Source organism: Engystomops pustulosus, chromosome 9 (genome assembly GCF_040894005.1).
Source record: "Engystomops pustulosus chromosome 9, aEngPut4.maternal, whole genome shotgun sequence".
Classification (NCBI taxonomy): Eukaryota; Metazoa; Chordata; class Amphibia; order Anura; family Leptodactylidae; genus Engystomops; species Engystomops pustulosus.
Genome location: NC_092419.1, coordinates 103403107 through 103421800, shown reverse-complemented (window position 1 = coordinate 103421800; position 18694 = coordinate 103403107). Strand labels below are relative to the sequence as shown.

Genomic DNA, 18694 nt, shown 5'->3' with positions numbered 1-18694 from the left:
ATAATACCTCGGTATTCTCATATACCCAGTCACATTACCTCAGTATTCTCATATACCCAGTCACATTACCTCAGTATTCTCATATACCCAGTCATATTACCTCAGTATTCTCATATACCCAGTCACATTACCTCAGTATTCTCATATACCCATTCATATTACCTCAGTATTCTCATATACCCAGTCACATTACCTCAGTATTCTCATATACCCAGTCATATTACCTCAGTATTCTCATATACCCAGTCATATTACCTCAGTATTCTCATATACCCAGTCACATTACCTCAGTATTCTCATATACCCATTCATATTACCTCAGTATTCTCATATACCCAGTCATATTGCCTCAGTATTCTCATATACCCAGTCACATTACCTCAGTATTCTCATATACCCAGTCACATTACCTCAGTATTCTCATATACCCAGTCATATTACCTCAGCATTCTCATATACCCAGTCACATTACCTCAGTATTCTCATATACCCAGTCACATTACCTCAGTATTCTCATATACCCAGTCATAATACCTCGGTATTCTCATATACCCAGTCACATTACCTCAGTATTCTCATATACCCAGTCACATTTCCTCAGTATTCTCATATACCCAGTCATATTACCTCAGTATTCTCATATACCCAGTCATATTACCTCAGTATTCTCATATACCCAGTCATATTACCTCAGTATTCTCATATACCCAGTCATATTACCTCAGTATTCTCATATACCCAGTCATATTACCTCAGTATTCTCATATACACAGTCACATTACCTCGGTATTCTCATATATCCAGTCATATTACCTCAGTATTCTCATATACCCAGTCATATTACCTCAGTATTCTCATATACCCATTCATATTACCTCAGTATTCTCATATACCCAGTCATATTACCTCAGTATTCTCATATACCCAGTCATATTACCTCAGTATTCTCATATACACAGTCACATTACCTCGGTATTCTCATATATCCAGTCATATTACCTCAGTATTCTCATATACCCAGTCATATTACCTCAGTATTCTCATATACCCATTCATATTACCTCAGTATTCTCATATACCCAGTCATATTACCTCAGTATTCTCATATACCCAGTCATAATACCTCGGTATTCTCATATACACAGTCACATTACCTCAGTATTCTCATATATCCAGTCATATTACCTCAGTATTCTCATATACCCAGTCACATTACCTCAGTATTCTCATATACCCAGTCACATTACCTCAGTATTATCTTATACCATTATGTGTTATATTTTCTACTGAGCTGCATCTTTAAGCCTATTATGTGTGATACTGTCTGCCATTGTGTGTATCCAATCCTATCGTGTGTGATACTGTCTGCTATTGTGTGTATCCAATCCTATCGTGTGTGGTACTGTCTGCTATTGTGTGTATCCAATCCTATCGTGTGTGATACTGTCTGCTATTGTGTGTATCCAATCCTATCGTGTGTGATACTGTCTGCCATTGTGTGTATCTAATCCTATCGTGTGTGATACTGTCTGCTATTGTGTGTATCCAATCCTATCGTGTGTGATACTGTCTGCTATTGTGTGTATCCAATCCTATCGTGTGTGATACTGTCTGCTATTGTGTGTATCCAATCCTATCGTGTGTGATACTGTCTGCTATTGTGTGTATCCAATCCTATCGTGTGTGATACTGTCTGCTATTGTGTGTATCCAATCCTATCGTGTGTGATACTGTCTGCTATTGTGTGTATCCAATCCTATCGTGTGTGATACTGTCTGCTATTGTGTGTATCCAATCCTATCGTGTGTGATACTGTCTGCTATTGTGTGTATCTAATCCTATCGTGTGTGATACTGTCTGCTATTGTGTGTATCCAATCCTGTCGTGTGTGATACTGTCTGCTATTGTGTGTATCCAATCCTATCGTGTGTGATACTGTCTGCTATTGTGTGTATCCAATCCTATCGTGTGTGATACTGTCTGCCATTGTGTGTATCTAATCCTATCGTGTGTGATACTGTCTGCCATTGTGTGTATCCAATCCTATCGTGTGTGATACTGTCTGCTATTGTGTGTATCCAATCCTATCGTGTGTGATACTGTCTGCCATTGTGTGTATCTAATCCTATCGTGTGTGATACTGTCTGCTATTGTGTGTATCCAATCCTATCGTGTGTGATACTGTCTGCTATTGTGTGTATCCAATCCTATCGTGTGTGATACTGTCTGCTATTGTGTGTATCTAATCCTATCGTGTGTGATACTGTCTGCTATTGTGTGTATCCAATCCTGTCGTGTGTGATACTGTCTGCTATTGTGTGTATCCAATCCTATCGTGTGTGATACTGTCTGCTATTGTGTGTATCCAATCCTATCGTGTGTGATACTGTCTGCTATTGTGTGTATCCAATCCTATCGTGTGTGATACTGTCTGCCATTGTGTGTATCCAATCCTATCGTGTGTGATACTGTCTGCCATTGTGTGTATCCAATCCTATCGTGTGTGATACTGTCTGCCATTGTGTGTATCCAATCCTATCGTGTGTGATACTGTCTGCTATTGTGTGTATCCAATCCTGTCGTGTGTGATACTGTCTGCTATTGTGTGTATCCAATCCTGTCGTGTGTGATACTGTCTGCTATTGTGTGTATCCAATCCTGTCGTGTGTGATACTGTCTGCTATTGTGTGTATCCAATCCTATCGTGTGTGATACTGTCTGCTATTGTGTGTATCCAATCCTATCGTGTGTGATACTGTCTGCTATTGTGTGTATCCAATCCTATCGTGTGTGGTACTGTCTTCCATTGTGTGTATCTAATCCTATCGTGTGTGATACTGTCTGCCATTGTGTGTATCCAATCCTATCGTGTGTGATACTGTCTGCTATTGTGTGTATCCAATCCTGTCGTGTGTGATACTGTCTGCTATTGTGTGTATCCAATCCTGTCGTGTGTGATACTGTCTGCTATTGTGTGTATCCAATCCTGTCGTGTGTGATACTGTCTGCTATTGTGTGTATCCAATCCTATCGTGTGTGATACTGTCTGCTATTGTGTGTATCCAATCCTATCGTGTGTGATACTGTCTGCCATTGTGTGTATCCAATCCTATCGTGTGTGGTACTGTCTGCCATTGTGTGTATCTAATCCTATCGTGTGTGATACTGTCTGCCATTGTGTGTATCTAATCCTATCGTGTGTGATACTGTCTGCTATTGTGTGTATCCAATCCTATCGTGTGTGATACTGTCTGCTATTGTGTGTATCCAATCCTATCGTGTGTGATACTGTCTGCTATTGTGTGTATCCAATCCTATCGTGTGTGATACTGTCTGCTATTGTGTGTATCCAATCCTATCGTGTGTGATACTGTCTGCTATTGTGTGTATCCAATCCTATCGTGTGTGATACTGTCTGCTATTGTGTGTATCCAATCCTATCGTGTGTGATACTGTCTGCTATTGTGTGTATCCAATCCTATCGTGTGTGATACTGTCTGCCATTGTGTGTATCCAATCCTATCGTGTGTGGAACTGTCTGCCATTGTGTGTATCCAATCCTGTCGTGTGTGATACTGTCTGTTATTGTGTGTATCCAATCCTATCGTGTGTGATACTGTCTGCTATTGTGTGTATCTAATCCTATCGTGTGTGATACTGTCTGCTATTGTGTGTATCCAATCCTATCGTGTGTGGTACTGTCTGCCATTGTGTGTATCCAATCCTGTCGTGTGTGATACTGTCTGTTATTGTGTGTATCCAATCCTATCGTGTGTGATACTGTCTGCTATTGTGTGTATCTAATCCTATCGTGTGTGATACTGTCTGCTATTGTGTGTATCCAATCCTGTCGTGTGTGATACTGTCTGCTATTGTGTGTATCCAATCCTATCGTGTGTGATACTGTCTGCTATTGTGTGTATCCAATCCTATCGTGTGTGATACTGTCTGCTATTGTGTGTATCCAATCCTATCGTGTGTGATACTGTCTGCCATTGTGTGTATCCAATCCTATCGTGTGTGGTACTGTCTTCCATTGTGTGTATCTAATCCTATCGTGTGTGATACTGTCTGCCATTGTGTGTATCCAATCCTATCGTGTGTGATACTGTCTGCTATTGTGTGTATCCAATCCTGTCGTGTGTGATACTGTCTGCTATTGTGTGTATCCAATCCTATCGTGTGTGATACTGTCTGCCATTGTGTGTATCCAATCCTATCGTGTGTGATACTGTCTGCTATTGTGTGTATCCAATCCTATCGTGTGTGATACTGTCTGTTATTGTGTGTATCCAATCCTATCGTGTGTGATACTGTCTGCTATTGTGTGTATCTAATCCTATCGTGTGTGATACTGTCTGCTATTGTGTGTATCCAATCCTATCGTGTGTGGTACTGTCTGCCATTGTGTGTATCCAATCCTGTCGTGTGTGATACTGTCTGTTATTGTGTGTATCCAATCCTATCGTGTGTGATACTGTCTGCTATTGTGTGTATCTAATCCTATCGTGTGTGATACTGTCTGCCATTGTGTGTATCCAATCCTATCGTGTGTGATACTGTCTGCCATTGTGTGTATCCAATCCTGTCGTGTGTGATACTGTCTGTTATTGTGTGTATCCAATCCTATCGTGTGTGATACTGTCTGTTATTGTGTGTATCCAATCCTATCGTGTGTGATACTGTCTGTTATTGTGTGTATCCAATCCTGTCGTGTGTGATACTGTCTGCTATTGTGTGTATCCAATCCTGTCGTGTGTGATACTGTCTGCTATTGTGTGTATCCAATCCTGTCGTGTGTGATACTGTCTGCTATTGTGTGTATCCAATCCTATCGTGTGTGATACTGTCTGCTATTGTGTGTATCCAATCCTATCGTGTGTGATACTGTCTGCTATTGTGTGTATCCAATCCTATCGTGTGTGGTACTGTCTTCCATTGTGTGTATCTAATCCTATCGTGTGTGATACTGTCTGCCATTGTGTGTATCCAATCCTATCGTGTGTGATACTGTCTGCTATTGTGTGTATCCAATCCTGTCGTGTGTGATACTGTCTGCTATTGTGTGTATCCAATCCTGTCGTGTGTGATACTGTCTGCTATTGTGTGTATCCAATCCTGTCGTGTGTGATACTGTCTGCTATTGTGTGTATCCAATCCTGTCGTGTGTGATACTGTCTGCTATTGTGTGTATCCAATCCTATCGTGTGTGATACTGTCTGCCATTGTGTGTATCCAATCCTATCGTGTGTGGTACTGTCTGCCATTGTGTGTATCTAATCCTATCGTGTGTGATACTGTCTGCCATTGTGTGTATCTAATCCTATCGTGTGTGATACTGTCTGCTATTGTGTGTATCCAATCCTATCGTGTGTGATACTGTCTGCTATTGTGTGTATCCAATCCTATCGTGTGTGATACTGTCTGCTATTGTGTGTATCCAATCCTATCGTGTGTGATACTGTCTGCTATTGTGTGTATCCAATCCTATCGTGTGTGATACTGTCTGCTATTGTGTGTATCCAATCCTATCGTGTGTGATACTGTCTGCTATTGTGTGTATCCAATCCTATCGTGTGTGATACTGTCTGCTATTGTGTGTATCCAATCCTATCGTGTGTGATACTGTCTGCCATTGTGTGTATCCAATCCTATCGTGTGTGGAACTGTCTGCCATTGTGTGTATCCAATCCTGTCGTGTGTGATACTGTCTGTTATTGTGTGTATCCAATCCTATCGTGTGTGATACTGTCTGCTATTGTGTGTATCTAATCCTATCGTGTGTGATACTGTCTGCTATTGTGTGTATCCAATCCTATCGTGTGTGGTACTGTCTGCCATTGTGTGTATCCAATCCTGTCGTGTGTGATACTGTCTGTTATTGTGTGTATCCAATCCTATCGTGTGTGATACTGTCTGCTATTGTGTGTATCTAATCCTATCGTGTGTGATACTGTCTGCTATTGTGTGTATCCAATCCTGTCGTGTGTGATACTGTCTGCTATTGTGTGTATCCAATCCTATCGTGTGTGATACTGTCTGCTATTGTGTGTATCCAATCCTATCGTGTGTGATACTGTCTGCTATTGTGTGTATCCAATCCTATCGTGTGTGATACTGTCTGCCATTGTGTGTATCCAATCCTATCGTGTGTGGTACTGTCTTCCATTGTGTGTATCTAATCCTATCGTGTGTGATACTGTCTGCCATTGTGTGTATCCAATCCTATCGTGTGTGATACTGTCTGCTATTGTGTGTATCCAATCCTGTCGTGTGTGATACTGTCTGCTATTGTGTGTATCCAATCCTATCGTGTGTGATACTGTCTGCCATTGTGTGTATCCAATCCTATCGTGTGTGATACTGTCTGCTATTGTGTGTATCCAATCCTATCGTGTGTGATACTGTCTGTTATTGTGTGTATCCAATCCTATCGTGTGTGATACTGTCTGCTATTGTGTGTATCTAATCCTATCGTGTGTGATACTGTCTGCTATTGTGTGTATCCAATCCTATCGTGTGTGGTACTGTCTGCCATTGTGTGTATCCAATCCTGTCGTGTGTGATACTGTCTGTTATTGTGTGTATCCAATCCTATCGTGTGTGATACTGTCTGCTATTGTGTGTATCTAATCCTATCGTGTGTGATACTGTCTGCCATTGTGTGTATCCAATCCTATCGTGTGTGATACTGTCTGCCATTGTGTGTATCCAATCCTGTCGTGTGTGATACTGTCTGTTATTGTGTGTATCCAATCCTATCGTGTGTGATACTGTCTGTTATTGTGTGTATCCAATCCTATCGTGTGTGATACTGTCTGTTATTGTGTGTATCCAATCCTGTCGTGTGTGATACTGTCTGCTATTGTGTATCCAATCCTGTCGTGTGTGATACTGTCTGCTATTGTGTGTATCCAATCCTGTCGTGTGTGATACTGTCTGCTATTGTGTGTATCCAATCCTATCGTGTGTGATACTGTCTGCTATTGTGTGTATCCAATCCTATCGTGTGTGATACTGTCTGCTATTGTGTGTATCCAATCCTATCGTGTGTGGTACTGTCTTCCATTGTGTGTATCTAATCCTATCGTGTGTGATACTGTCTGCCATTGTGTGTATCCAATCCTATCGTGTGTGATACTGTCTGCTATTGTGTGTATCCAATCCTGTCGTGTGTGATACTGTCTGCTATTGTGTGTATCCAATCCTGTCGTGTGTGATACTGTCTGCTATTGTGTGTATCCAATCCTGTCGTGTGTGATACTGTCTGCTATTGTGTGTATCCAATCCTATCGTGTGTTATACTGTCTGCTATTGTGTGTATCCAATCCTATCGTGTGTGATACTGTCTGCCATTGTGTGTATCCAATCCTATCGTGTGTGGTACTGTCTGCCATTGTGTGTATCTAATCCTATCGTGTGTGATACTGTCTGCCATTGTGTGTATCTAATCCTATCGTGTGTGATACTGTCTGCTATTGTGTGTATCCAATCCTATCGTGTGTGATACTGTCTGCTATTGTGTGTATCCAATCCTATCGTGTGTGATACTGTCTGCTATTGTGTGTATCCAATCCTATCGTGTGTGATACTGTCTGCTATTGTGTGTATCCAATCCTATCGTGTGTGATACTGTCTGCTATTGTGTGTATCCAATCCTATCGTGTGTGATACTGTCTGCTATTGTGTGTATCCAATCCTATCGTGTGTGATACTGTCTGCTATTGTGTGTATCCAATCCTATCGTGTGTGATACTGTCTGCCATTGTGTGTATCCAATCCTATCGTGTGTGGAACTGTCTGCCATTGTGTGTATCCAATCCTGTCGTGTGTGATACTGTCTGTTATTGTGTGTATCCAATCCTATCGTGTGTGATACTGTCTGCTATTGTGTGTATCTAATCCTATCGTGTGTGATACTGTCTGCTATTGTGTGTATCCAATCCTATCGTGTGTGGTACTGTCTGCCATTGTGTGTATCCAATCCTGTCGTGTGTGATACTGTCTGTTATTGTGTGTATCCAATCCTATCGTGTGTGATACTGTCTGCTATTGTGTGTATCTAATCCTATCGTGTGTGATACTGTCTGCTATTGTGTGTATCCAATCCTGTCGTGTGTGATACTGTCTGCTATTGTGTGTATCCAATCCTATCGTGTGTGATACTGTCTGCTATTGTGTGTATCCAATCCTATCGTGTGTGATACTGTCTGCTATTGTGTGTATCCAATCCTATCGTGTGTGATACTGTCTGCCATTGTGTGTATCCAATCCTATCGTGTGTGGTACTGTCTTCCATTGTGTGTATCTAATCCTATCGTGTGTGATACTGTCTGCCATTGTGTGTATCCAATCCTATCGTGTGTGATACTGTCTGCTATTGTGTGTATCCAATCCTGTCGTGTGTGATACTGTCTGCTATTGTGTGTATCCAATCCTATCGTGTGTGATACTGTCTGCCATTGTGTGTATCCAATCCTATCGTGTGTGATACTGTCTGCTATTGTGTGTATCCAATCCTATCGTGTGTGATACTGTCTGCCATTGTGTGTATCTAATCCTATCGTGTGTGATACTGTCTGCTATTGTGTGTATCCAATCCTATCGTGTGTGATACTGTCTGCTATTGTGTGTATCCAATCCTATCGTGTGTGATACTGTCTGCTATTGTGTGTATCCAATCCTATCGTGTGTGATACTGTCTGCTATTGTGTGTATCCAATCCTATCGTGTGTGATACTGTCTGCTATTGTGTGTATCCAATCCTATCGTGTGTGATACTGTCTGCTATTGTGTGTATCCAATCCTATCGTGTGTGATACTGTCTGCTATTGTGTGTATCCAATCCTATCGTGTGTGATACTGTCTGCCATTGTGTGTATCCAATCCTATCGTGTGTGGAACTGTCTGCCATTGTGTGTATCCAATCCTGTCGTGTGTGATACTGTCTGTTATTGTGTGTATCCAATCCTATCGTGTGTGATACTGTCTGCTATTGTGTGTATCTAATCCTATCGTGTGTGATACTGTCTGCTATTGTGTGTATCCAATCCTATCGTGTGTGGTACTGTCTGCCATTGTGTGTATCCAATCCTGTCGTGTGTGATACTGTCTGTTATTGTGTGTATCCAATCCTATCGTGTGTGATACTGTCTGCTATTGTGTGTATCTAATCCTATCGTGTGTGATACTGTCTGCTATTGTGTGTATCCAATCCTGTCGTGTGTGATACTGTCTGCTATTGTGTGTATCCAATCCTATCGTGTGTGATACTGTCTGCTATTGTGTGTATCCAATCCTATCGTGTGTGATACTGTCTGCTATTGTGTGTATCCAATCCTATCGTGTGTGATACTGTCTGCCATTGTGTGTATCCAATCCTATCGTGTGTGGTACTGTCTTCCATTGTGTGTATCTAATCCTATCGTGTGTGATACTGTCTGCCATTGTGTGTATCCAATCCTATCGTGTGTGGTACTGTCTTCCATTGTGTGTATCTAATCCTATCGTGTGTGATACTGTCTGCTATTGTGTGTATCCAATCCTGTCGTGTGTGATACTGTCTGCTATTGTGTGTATCCAATCCTATCGTGTGTGATACTGTCTGCCATTGTGTGTATCCAATCCTATCGTGTGTGATACTGTCTGCTATTGTGTGTATCCAATCCTATCGTGTGTGATACTGTCTGTTATTGTGTGTATCCAATCCTATCGTGTGTGATACTGTCTGCTATTGTGTGTATCTAATCCTATCGTGTGTGATACTGTCTGCTATTGTGTGTATCCAATCCTATCGTGTGTGGTACTGTCTGCCATTGTGTGTATCCAATCCTGTCGTGTGTGATACTGTCTGTTATTGTGTGTATCCAATCCTATCGTGTGTGATACTGTCTGCTATTGTGTGTATCTAATCCTATCGTGTGTGATACTGTCTGCCATTGTGTGTATCCAATCCTATCGTGTGTGATACTGTCTGCCATTGTGTGTATCCAATCCTGTCGTGTGTGATACTGTCTGTTATTGTGTGTATCCAATCCTATCGTGTGTGATACTGTCTGTTATTGTGTGTATCCAATCCTATCGTGTGTGATACTGTCTGCTATTGTGTGTATCTAATCCTATCGTGTGTGATACTGTCTGCCATTGTGTGTATCTAATCCTATCGTGTGTGATACTGTCTGCCATTGTGTGTATCCAATCCTATCGTGTGTGATACTGTCTGTTATTGTGTGTATCCAATCCTATCGTGTGTGATACTGTCTGCTATTGTGTGTATCTAATCCTATCGTGTGTGATACTGACTGCGAAACCCAATATTTCGTTCATGTATTACGCACCTTGGGGAGAATGAGATATCACAAGGCAAAAGAAAGGTTTTATTTCATATGTTTTCAATGGGAATAAAAATGAGACATTTACAAGGAAATGACAAATCCAAGGAAAACTCCTTCCATCTGTGGAGAGGCCCGGAAGCTGAGAGACCGTGATGATGATAAGAGACCATCACATCCTCATGCACACAGCAGAGCTCTCGTCACAGTCACAACTCTCCCAAAAACTTCATGTAAAAAAAAACTTTAATTATAACATAAACAGAATGTAGAACATGTGGCTGATAGACTGTAATGTCTGATGGGTCCTAGAGGAATGAGGTAGAGGGGTGCTGGTGGAGGGGAGGGGGGGGATGTCTGGTGTCCTGGGTACTGGGTAAAGTTGACTCCAAAAAGTTTAGGTTTTAAAAGAAACTCATTGGACTCGTCCTTGGATCACATGTAGGGCTGGAGGAGGTGACTTGGAAGAAGCTGTAGGAGATGTCTCTGCTGGGTAGTCATAGCCCGCAGTTTAGCTCAGAGCAGAGGAGACCCCCGGTAACATATGGGGTCTATAAGTGACATGCGGAGGCGAATGAGAGATCCTTGTAGGAGTAATCAGGTGATGGGGAGGTGGCGAGCAAGGCATTAAGTGTCCCATAGAAGGTATCTGCCCGGGTAGAAAGATGGGTCCATATGAATACATAGCCTGGTCTTCCAGGCTGTTCTTGAGGGGCTCAAAGAGACCATCCTGGGTCTGCTGCTTCTTCTTCTTTGATTTGCTGCTCACTTTGCGGTTACGTGTTTGAATTCCTTCCTTCTTCATAGTTAAGGGGCGGTTCACCTGAGGTAAAAAAATAAAATATTGTGGAGAATCGGTTAAAACCTCTAAATATAACCTATACCTTAATGATATGCCCCTCCAACTCCACCCTAGTGTAAATCTTATCTCTAGATTTCACCACTCACGAACAATCACTGCTATTAATTTCAATAGATAATATACTATTTAGTCTTTACTGTCAGGTGGGTGGTCCTGGGCTGCTGCAGATAGCCTGGGACCACCCACCTGACAGCAGAGAGACAATGTAGCATATTAGATTCCCAACTGATTGTTCAAGTACAACACAGACTATTGAGAAAATTCCGACTGTGCCAGTATGCAAAATATTAAAGCGTCTGCCCCCAAATTATTCAAGATTGGTGATAATTTTGTGATTTCTGGGGGGTCCCCTTCAAACACAAAAGTTGGTCCCCCTCTGTTGTCCATTTGAAAGGAGTTATGGTCACGTTCAAATCTCATGTTGCTCCTTTCGAAATCCCTGGGCGAGGTGAAGATAAACAAGTACAACTCCTATCTATAGTGGTCAAATGGGGGACAGAAGGGTCCCGTTTCATGGTTGATCACAGATCCACGTCAAGTTCTTACATTGTGCAGCTTATAATAGAGTCCACAGGCGTTGCAGACGGGGTCACCATTTGTGTTCCTTCTCCATAGGGTGGTGGTGCTTGTATGACAGTTACTACATTGGGTCCCGGCCCTCTTGCTGACAATCTGCAAAGTAGAGATAAGATAAGATGGAGATACATTACACTACTACTACTACAAACTGAGCCTGGAGAAGGGCACAAGACTCCCAGATCACAGGTACGTTATAGCCAACGTTTCATTATGTGAGGGACCTTCTTCAGAATCTGGCTATGTTCTAGCTGTCATAAACCATATCTGTTCTTTAGGACTCGTAGTGAGCTGCTCTTCCCTTGTGTCTCAAGTGTTGAGCCCTCCGTGTTCTTTTTAATTCTCCTTACCAAACGTTTCTTTGGTCGGATCAGTGGGCGGTTCTGGCCATTCATCTTGTGGTATAGGCCACAGGCATTGCACAGATAGTGGCCACTGATATCCCTTCTCCACAGAGGGGTCACTGTGGCTCCACAATTCACACACTCGCGATCTTCTACAAGAAAGTTAATTTGAAAGGTGTAAGAGATAAAAGAATGATATGCATCAGTGATAACCCTCTATATGTAATCCATCATTCCCACTAGAGAAACCCAACCTTGTTGCCTGCAGTGCAATTATAACATTATACATATGTGACCCCAGTGTAATAATTGATTAAATACCTGCTGGCTGAAAGATACTGCTATTGAAATCCTGCGGAGACCCAAGATATCCCATCTGAGACATAAGTTGACTGTTAGGGCTTCGTGAATCCAATGACACAAGTTCACCGGACAGTGGGCTCATCCTTTCCGTCTTTAAGGTTTCCAGAAATTTAGGGCTTCCTTCACGTTCAGCTGATGGTACAGGGCCCAGAAGCAATGGGACAGGAGAATATAATGGGGGAGAGGTAAGTGGTCCTAAAGGAGAAGCTCCAGATGTGTAGAGTGGCAGTGTACTAGTGGTTCTGCCATAAGTTGTAAGGTTATGGGGAAATCCTGGACTGGTGTCTACCCAATGTGAATGATAGGATTGTGGCACTGAAACATAAAAAGAATCCTGAGTGTAAGTGCAGTCATTGTTTCTGTTTAGTTATCAGATATAGTAGCCTCCTGCTAATACTACCTCTAATACTACCCCCTTAGAATTAAATAACTACTATAATACTGCCCCCCTATGTACAAGACTATAACTACTATAATACTGCCCCCTATGTACAAGAATATAACTACTATAATACTGCTCCCTATGTACAGGAATATAACTACTATAATACTGCCCCCTATGTACAAGAATATAACTACTATAATACTGCCCCTTATGTACAAGAATATAACTACTATAATACTGCCCCCTATGTACAGGAATATAACTACTATAATACTGCCCCCCTATGTACAAGAATATAACTACTATAATACTGCCCCCTATGTACAAGAATATAACTACTATAATACTGCCCCCCTATGTACAAGAATATAACTGCTATAATACTGCCCCCTATGTACAAGAATATAACTACTATAATACTGCCCCCTATGTACAAGAATATAACTACTATAATACTGCCCCCTATTTACAGGGATATAACTACTATAATACTGCCCCTATGTACAGGAATATAACTACTATAATACTGCCCCTATGTACAGGAATATAACTACTATAATACTGCCCCCTATGTACAGGAATATAACTACTATAATACTGCCCCCTATGTACAAGAATATAACTACTATAATACTGTCCCCTATGTACAAGAATATAACTACTATAATACTGCCCCCTATGTACAAGAATATAACTACTATAATACTGCCCCCTATGTACAAGAATATAACTACTATAATACTGTCCCCTATGTACAAGAATATAACTACTATAATACTGCCCCCTATGTACAAGAATATAACTACTATAATACTGCCCCCTATGTACAGGAATATAACTTCTATAATACTGCCCCTATGTACAGGAATATATCTACTATAATACTGCCCCCCTATGTACAAGACTATAACTACTATAATACTGCCCCCTATGTACAAGAATATAACTACTATAATACTGCTCCCTATGTACAGGAATATAACTACTATAATACTGCCCCCTATGTACAAGAATATAACTACTATAATACTGCCCCCTATGTACAAGAATATAACTACTATAATACTGCCCCCCTATGTACAAGAATATAACTACTATAATACTGCCCCCTATGTACAAGAATATAACTACTATAATACTGCCCCCCTATGTACAAGAATATAACTACTATAATACTGCCCCCTATGTACAAGAATATAACTACTATAATACTGCCCCCCTATGTACAAGAATATAACTACTATAATACTGCCCCCTATGTACAAGAATATAACTGCTATAATACTGCCCCCTATGTACAAGAATATAACTACTATAATACTGCCCCCTATGTACAAGAATATAACTACTATAATACTGCCCCCTATGTACAGGAATATAACTTCTATAATACTGCCCCTATGTACAGGAATATATCTACTATAATACTGCCCCCTATGTACAAGAATATAACTACTATAATACTGCCCCCTATGTACAAGAATATAACTGCTATAATACTGCTCCCTATGTACAAGAATACAACTTCTATAATACTGCCCCCTATGTACAGGAATATAACTACTATAATACTGTCCCTATGTACAAGAATATAACTACTATAATACTGCCCCCTATGTACAAGAATATAACTACTATAATACTGCCCCCTATGTACAAGAATATAACTACTATAATACTGCCCCCTATGTACAAGAATATAACTACTATAATACTGCCCCCTATATACAGGAATATAACTACTATAATACTGCCCCCTATGTACAAGAATAAAACTACTATAATACTGCCCCCTATGTACAAGAATATAACTACTATAATACTGCACCCTATGTACAAGAATATAACTACTATAATACTGCCCCCTATGTACAAGAATATAACTACTATAATACCGCCCCCTATGTACAGGTATATAACTACTATAATACCGCCCCCTATGTACAAGAATATAACTACTATAATACTGCCCCCTATGTACAGGAATATAACTACTATAATACTGCCCCCTATGTACAGGAATATAACTACTATAATACTGCCCCCTATGTACAAGAATATAACTACTATAATACTGCCCCCCTATGTACAAGAATATAACTACTATAATACTGCCCCCTATGTACAAGAATATAACTACTATAATACTGCCCCCCTATGTACAAGAATATAACTACTATAATACTGCCCCCTATGTACAAGAATATAACTACTATAATACTGCCCCCCTATGTACAAGAATATAACTACTATAATACTGCCCCCTATGTACAAGAATATAACTGCTATAATACTGCCCCCTATGTACAAGAATATAACTACTATAATACTGCCCCCTATGTACAAGAATATAACTACTATAATACTGCCCCCTATGTACAGGAATATAACTTCTATAATACTGCCCCTATGTACAGGAATATATCTACTATAATACTGCCCCCCTATGTACAAGAATATAACTACTATAATACTGCCCCCTATGTCCAAGAATATAACTACTATAATACTGCCCCCTATGTACAGGAATATAACTACTATAATACTGCCCCCTATGTACAAGAATATAACTACTATAATACTGTCCCTATGTACAAGAATATAACTACTATAATACTGCCCCCTATGTACAAGAATATAACTGCTATAATACTGCTCCCTATGTACAAGAATACAACTTCTATAATACTGCCCCCTATGTACAGGAATATAACTACTATAATACTGTCCCTATGTACAAGAATATAACTACTATAATACTGCCCCCTATGTACAAGAATATAACTACTATAATACTGCCCCCTATGTACAAGAATATAACTACTATAATACTGCCCCCTATGTACAAGAATATAACTACTATAATACTGCCCCCTATATACAGGAATATAACTACTATAATACTGCCCCCTATGTACAAGAATAAAACTACTATAATACTGCCCCCTATGTACAAGAATATAACTACTATAATACTGCACCCTATGTACAAGAATATAACTACTATAATACTGCCCCCTATGTACAAGAATATAACTACTATAATACTGCCCCCTATGTACAGGTATATAACTACTATAATACCGCCCCCTATGTACAAGAATATAACTACTATAATACTGCCCCCTATGTACAGGAATATAACTACTATAATACTGCCCCCTATGTACAGGAATATAACTACTATAATACTGCCCCCTATGTACAGGTATATAACTACTATAATACCGCCCCCTATGTACAAGAATATAACTACTATAATACTGCCCCCTATGTACAGGAATATAACTACTATAATACTGCCCCCTATGTACAGGAATATAACTACTATAATACTGCCCCCTATGTACAAGAATATAACTACTATAATACTGCCCCCTATGTACAAGAATATAACTACTATAATACTGCCCCCTATGTACAAGAATATAACTGCTATAATACTGCCCCCTATGTACAAGAATATACATATATACACTTGAAGTAAAGAAAAAGCAATCGGCAAAGCTGGAGAAGTTAAATGGGCTGGAGACTCCACGGGGATCACTTACCTGTAGAATGACGGAATGCTGTCACCTCACGGCTGGGGGCTCCTCCATACTGAGATGGGCTGTTGTCACTTCCCAGGTTGTAGAAGTAATCTGATTCCTCATTGCTGTGAGTTATGGTAGACTCAGAGTATTGGGTAAGAGGCTCCTGGCTCCCAGACAGGGATGTGAACTCCATTACTGGGCACCTGATATGGGTTACAACATGAGGACAAACAATTACATGTATGTTTAGTAAAAAAATCATTTACATAAGTGTTATCATCCATGAAGTATGTAAACTTCTTCTGTGCTCACTGTCACCGCCTACTAAGTAAAGCACTTTTCATGTACAGGCGGTCCCCTACTTAAGGACATCCGACTTACAGATTACCCCTAGTTAAATATGGACCCCTCTGCCCACTGTGATCTCTGGTGAAGCTCTTTGAATGCTATGGCCCCAGACTAATGCAATGCTCAGCTGTAAGGTGTCTGTAATGAAGCTTTATTGATAATCCTTGGTCCCATTACAGCAAAAAATTTTGAAACTCCAAAAATTGCCTCCAATTACAATTATAAAATATACAATTTCGACTTGCATACAAATTCAGCTTAAGAACAAACGTTTGGAACCTATTTTGTACGTAACCCGAGAACTGCCTGTATTGCCCTGAGGAGTTGAGGAAGGGAAGCAGCAGCACATTTGTGAGCTGCTAAAGAAGGTGCCACTTTCTGACCACTTTCATTTACTGGTGTTATAAATTTAGAATTGCTATAGTAATTACGATAATACTAATTATGTGAATGTTATACTGCCACTTGGAGATAAGAATATTATTGCTCTTATGCTGCCACCTATGGACGCAGAATACAACTACAAGTGAAAGTTGTATAATTTCAGAAGAACATTTCCAGTAATGCATATCTTATCAGGAGGAAAGAACTAGGTTAACCATCAGCAATGATGTCTGTGTGACCCTACACCTAATTTTGGAGGCTCAGACCTTCCATATATGGGCTTTTGCTTGATCTGTTTTACACTTCCAAATGTGCCTGCTGTCCAAGGTACTGAAGATCGATTCTAGAGGCATCTTAAGGAGTAGCTGTTCTAAGGGAGGATGCACACATTACATCAAAGGGGTTTCCATGATTAAAAAACCTTGACATGTGGTTGTATGTGGTATAGCAGCTCAGCTATAAGTGTAAAGCCTGTTGCCATCTAGCGAGTTTGGTCTGATAATCTTGTTCTATGCAACTTAGATTCACTGAACTGCACAGACATGCTGAATTTAGTTCAGTAATTTTAGGTTGAGTCTGTTAAATCTCATAGACACACAAAGCGAAGTTGTCAGACCACACTCACTAGGGGGCAACAGGCTTTCATGTGTAATACTAATAACAGCCTATGGACAAGTGTGGTGCTTTTTCTAAAACAAAAAAGCATACATGTTTTCCTAATCTTAGACAATCCTATTAATGCTGACAAACCAGTCGATCTCCAGTCCTCGTTTACCTGACATTTGGGCCCAGTTAATCCTTCCTTTTTAGGGATAAGTCTGGCAGCAGCTTATTCCCCTTAGACTATTAAGTAAATAAAACCTGCCCCATCTGAACATGTATGTATATATGGAGTTGGAGAGTCTAATGTCTACAGCCAACTCAAGCCTCCGTGACAACCCCTTATGACTACCATTCAAGAGAATAAATATCTTGAGGGAGCACAGATGCTGCACCTTGGCCAAGGAGACATAAGTTACTCCTCTGCGACCATTGAAATACCCATAGGCTTAATCACCCGAACTCCCATTGGTTATGAATGGATGAATTTTCTATGCAGATCTATAATCTTCTCTTCCTGTTTCCATATCATTCTTGAAGCATCTGGTTCAGGATGAACAAAACCCCTTCAAAGATATAGGGGAGTTGCAGCACATGAAAAGCCATTTGAATGGTCTCTTATTAAAACACAATGGGGCACTTACTTACTTACCCGGTCCTGTCGCGATCCCTGATCCGGACGGTCCGACAAAGATGAAGTCTAGCGCGATTCACCAACATCGTGCGCCCGAGATCCTGCATGTGTCGCTTCCCTGCTAAGGTCCGCCAGAGTTCACCTTCTTCTTGCGACACAATTTGCGATGTTAAATCCCACGCGTTGCCCGAATCCGTCGGATCAAAGACTATTTACTGCTGACATTTTTGTATTTCTTTTGAATTTTTAGGTTGAAATATCCTTCAATAAAGAATTTGCAAAGGAGCTATTGAAATCTAATGTTTCAGATGCCACAGCACTCGGGTTTATCCGC

General features: G+C 40.5%; 1 protein-coding gene and 1 long non-coding RNA gene across 3 annotated transcripts in view; one reads left to right on the top strand and one right to left on the bottom strand.

The window, feature by feature from the left end:
- Window positions 1-18694, top strand: part of LOC140077698 (uncharacterized) — a 25313-nt gene extending 6619 nt beyond the window's left edge. The window contains exons 2-3 of the long non-coding RNA XR_011849820.1: window positions 11809-11958; window positions 18611-18694. This is a non-coding gene — a long non-coding RNA (uncharacterized lncRNA). The remainder of the gene's footprint in view (window positions 1-11808; window positions 11959-18610) is intronic.
- The window catches only part of GATA1 (GATA binding protein 1), a 31213-nt gene continuing 22874 nt past the window's right edge, over window positions 10356-18694 (bottom strand). For both annotated transcript variants that reach the window (XM_072125076.1, XM_072125075.1), the window contains 5 exons: window positions 16413-16597; window positions 12435-12791; window positions 12120-12265; window positions 11740-11865; window positions 10356-11154 (listed from right to left, as the gene is read on the bottom strand). In XM_072125076.1, coding sequence (XP_071981177.1) covers window positions 10843-11154; window positions 11740-11865; window positions 12120-12265; window positions 12435-12791; window positions 16413-16587 — 1116 coding nt within the window. In that variant the 5' untranslated portion in view covers window positions 16588-16597 and the 3' untranslated portion in view covers window positions 10356-10842. The remainder of the gene's footprint in view (window positions 11155-11739; window positions 11866-12119; window positions 12266-12434; window positions 12792-16412; window positions 16598-18694) is intronic.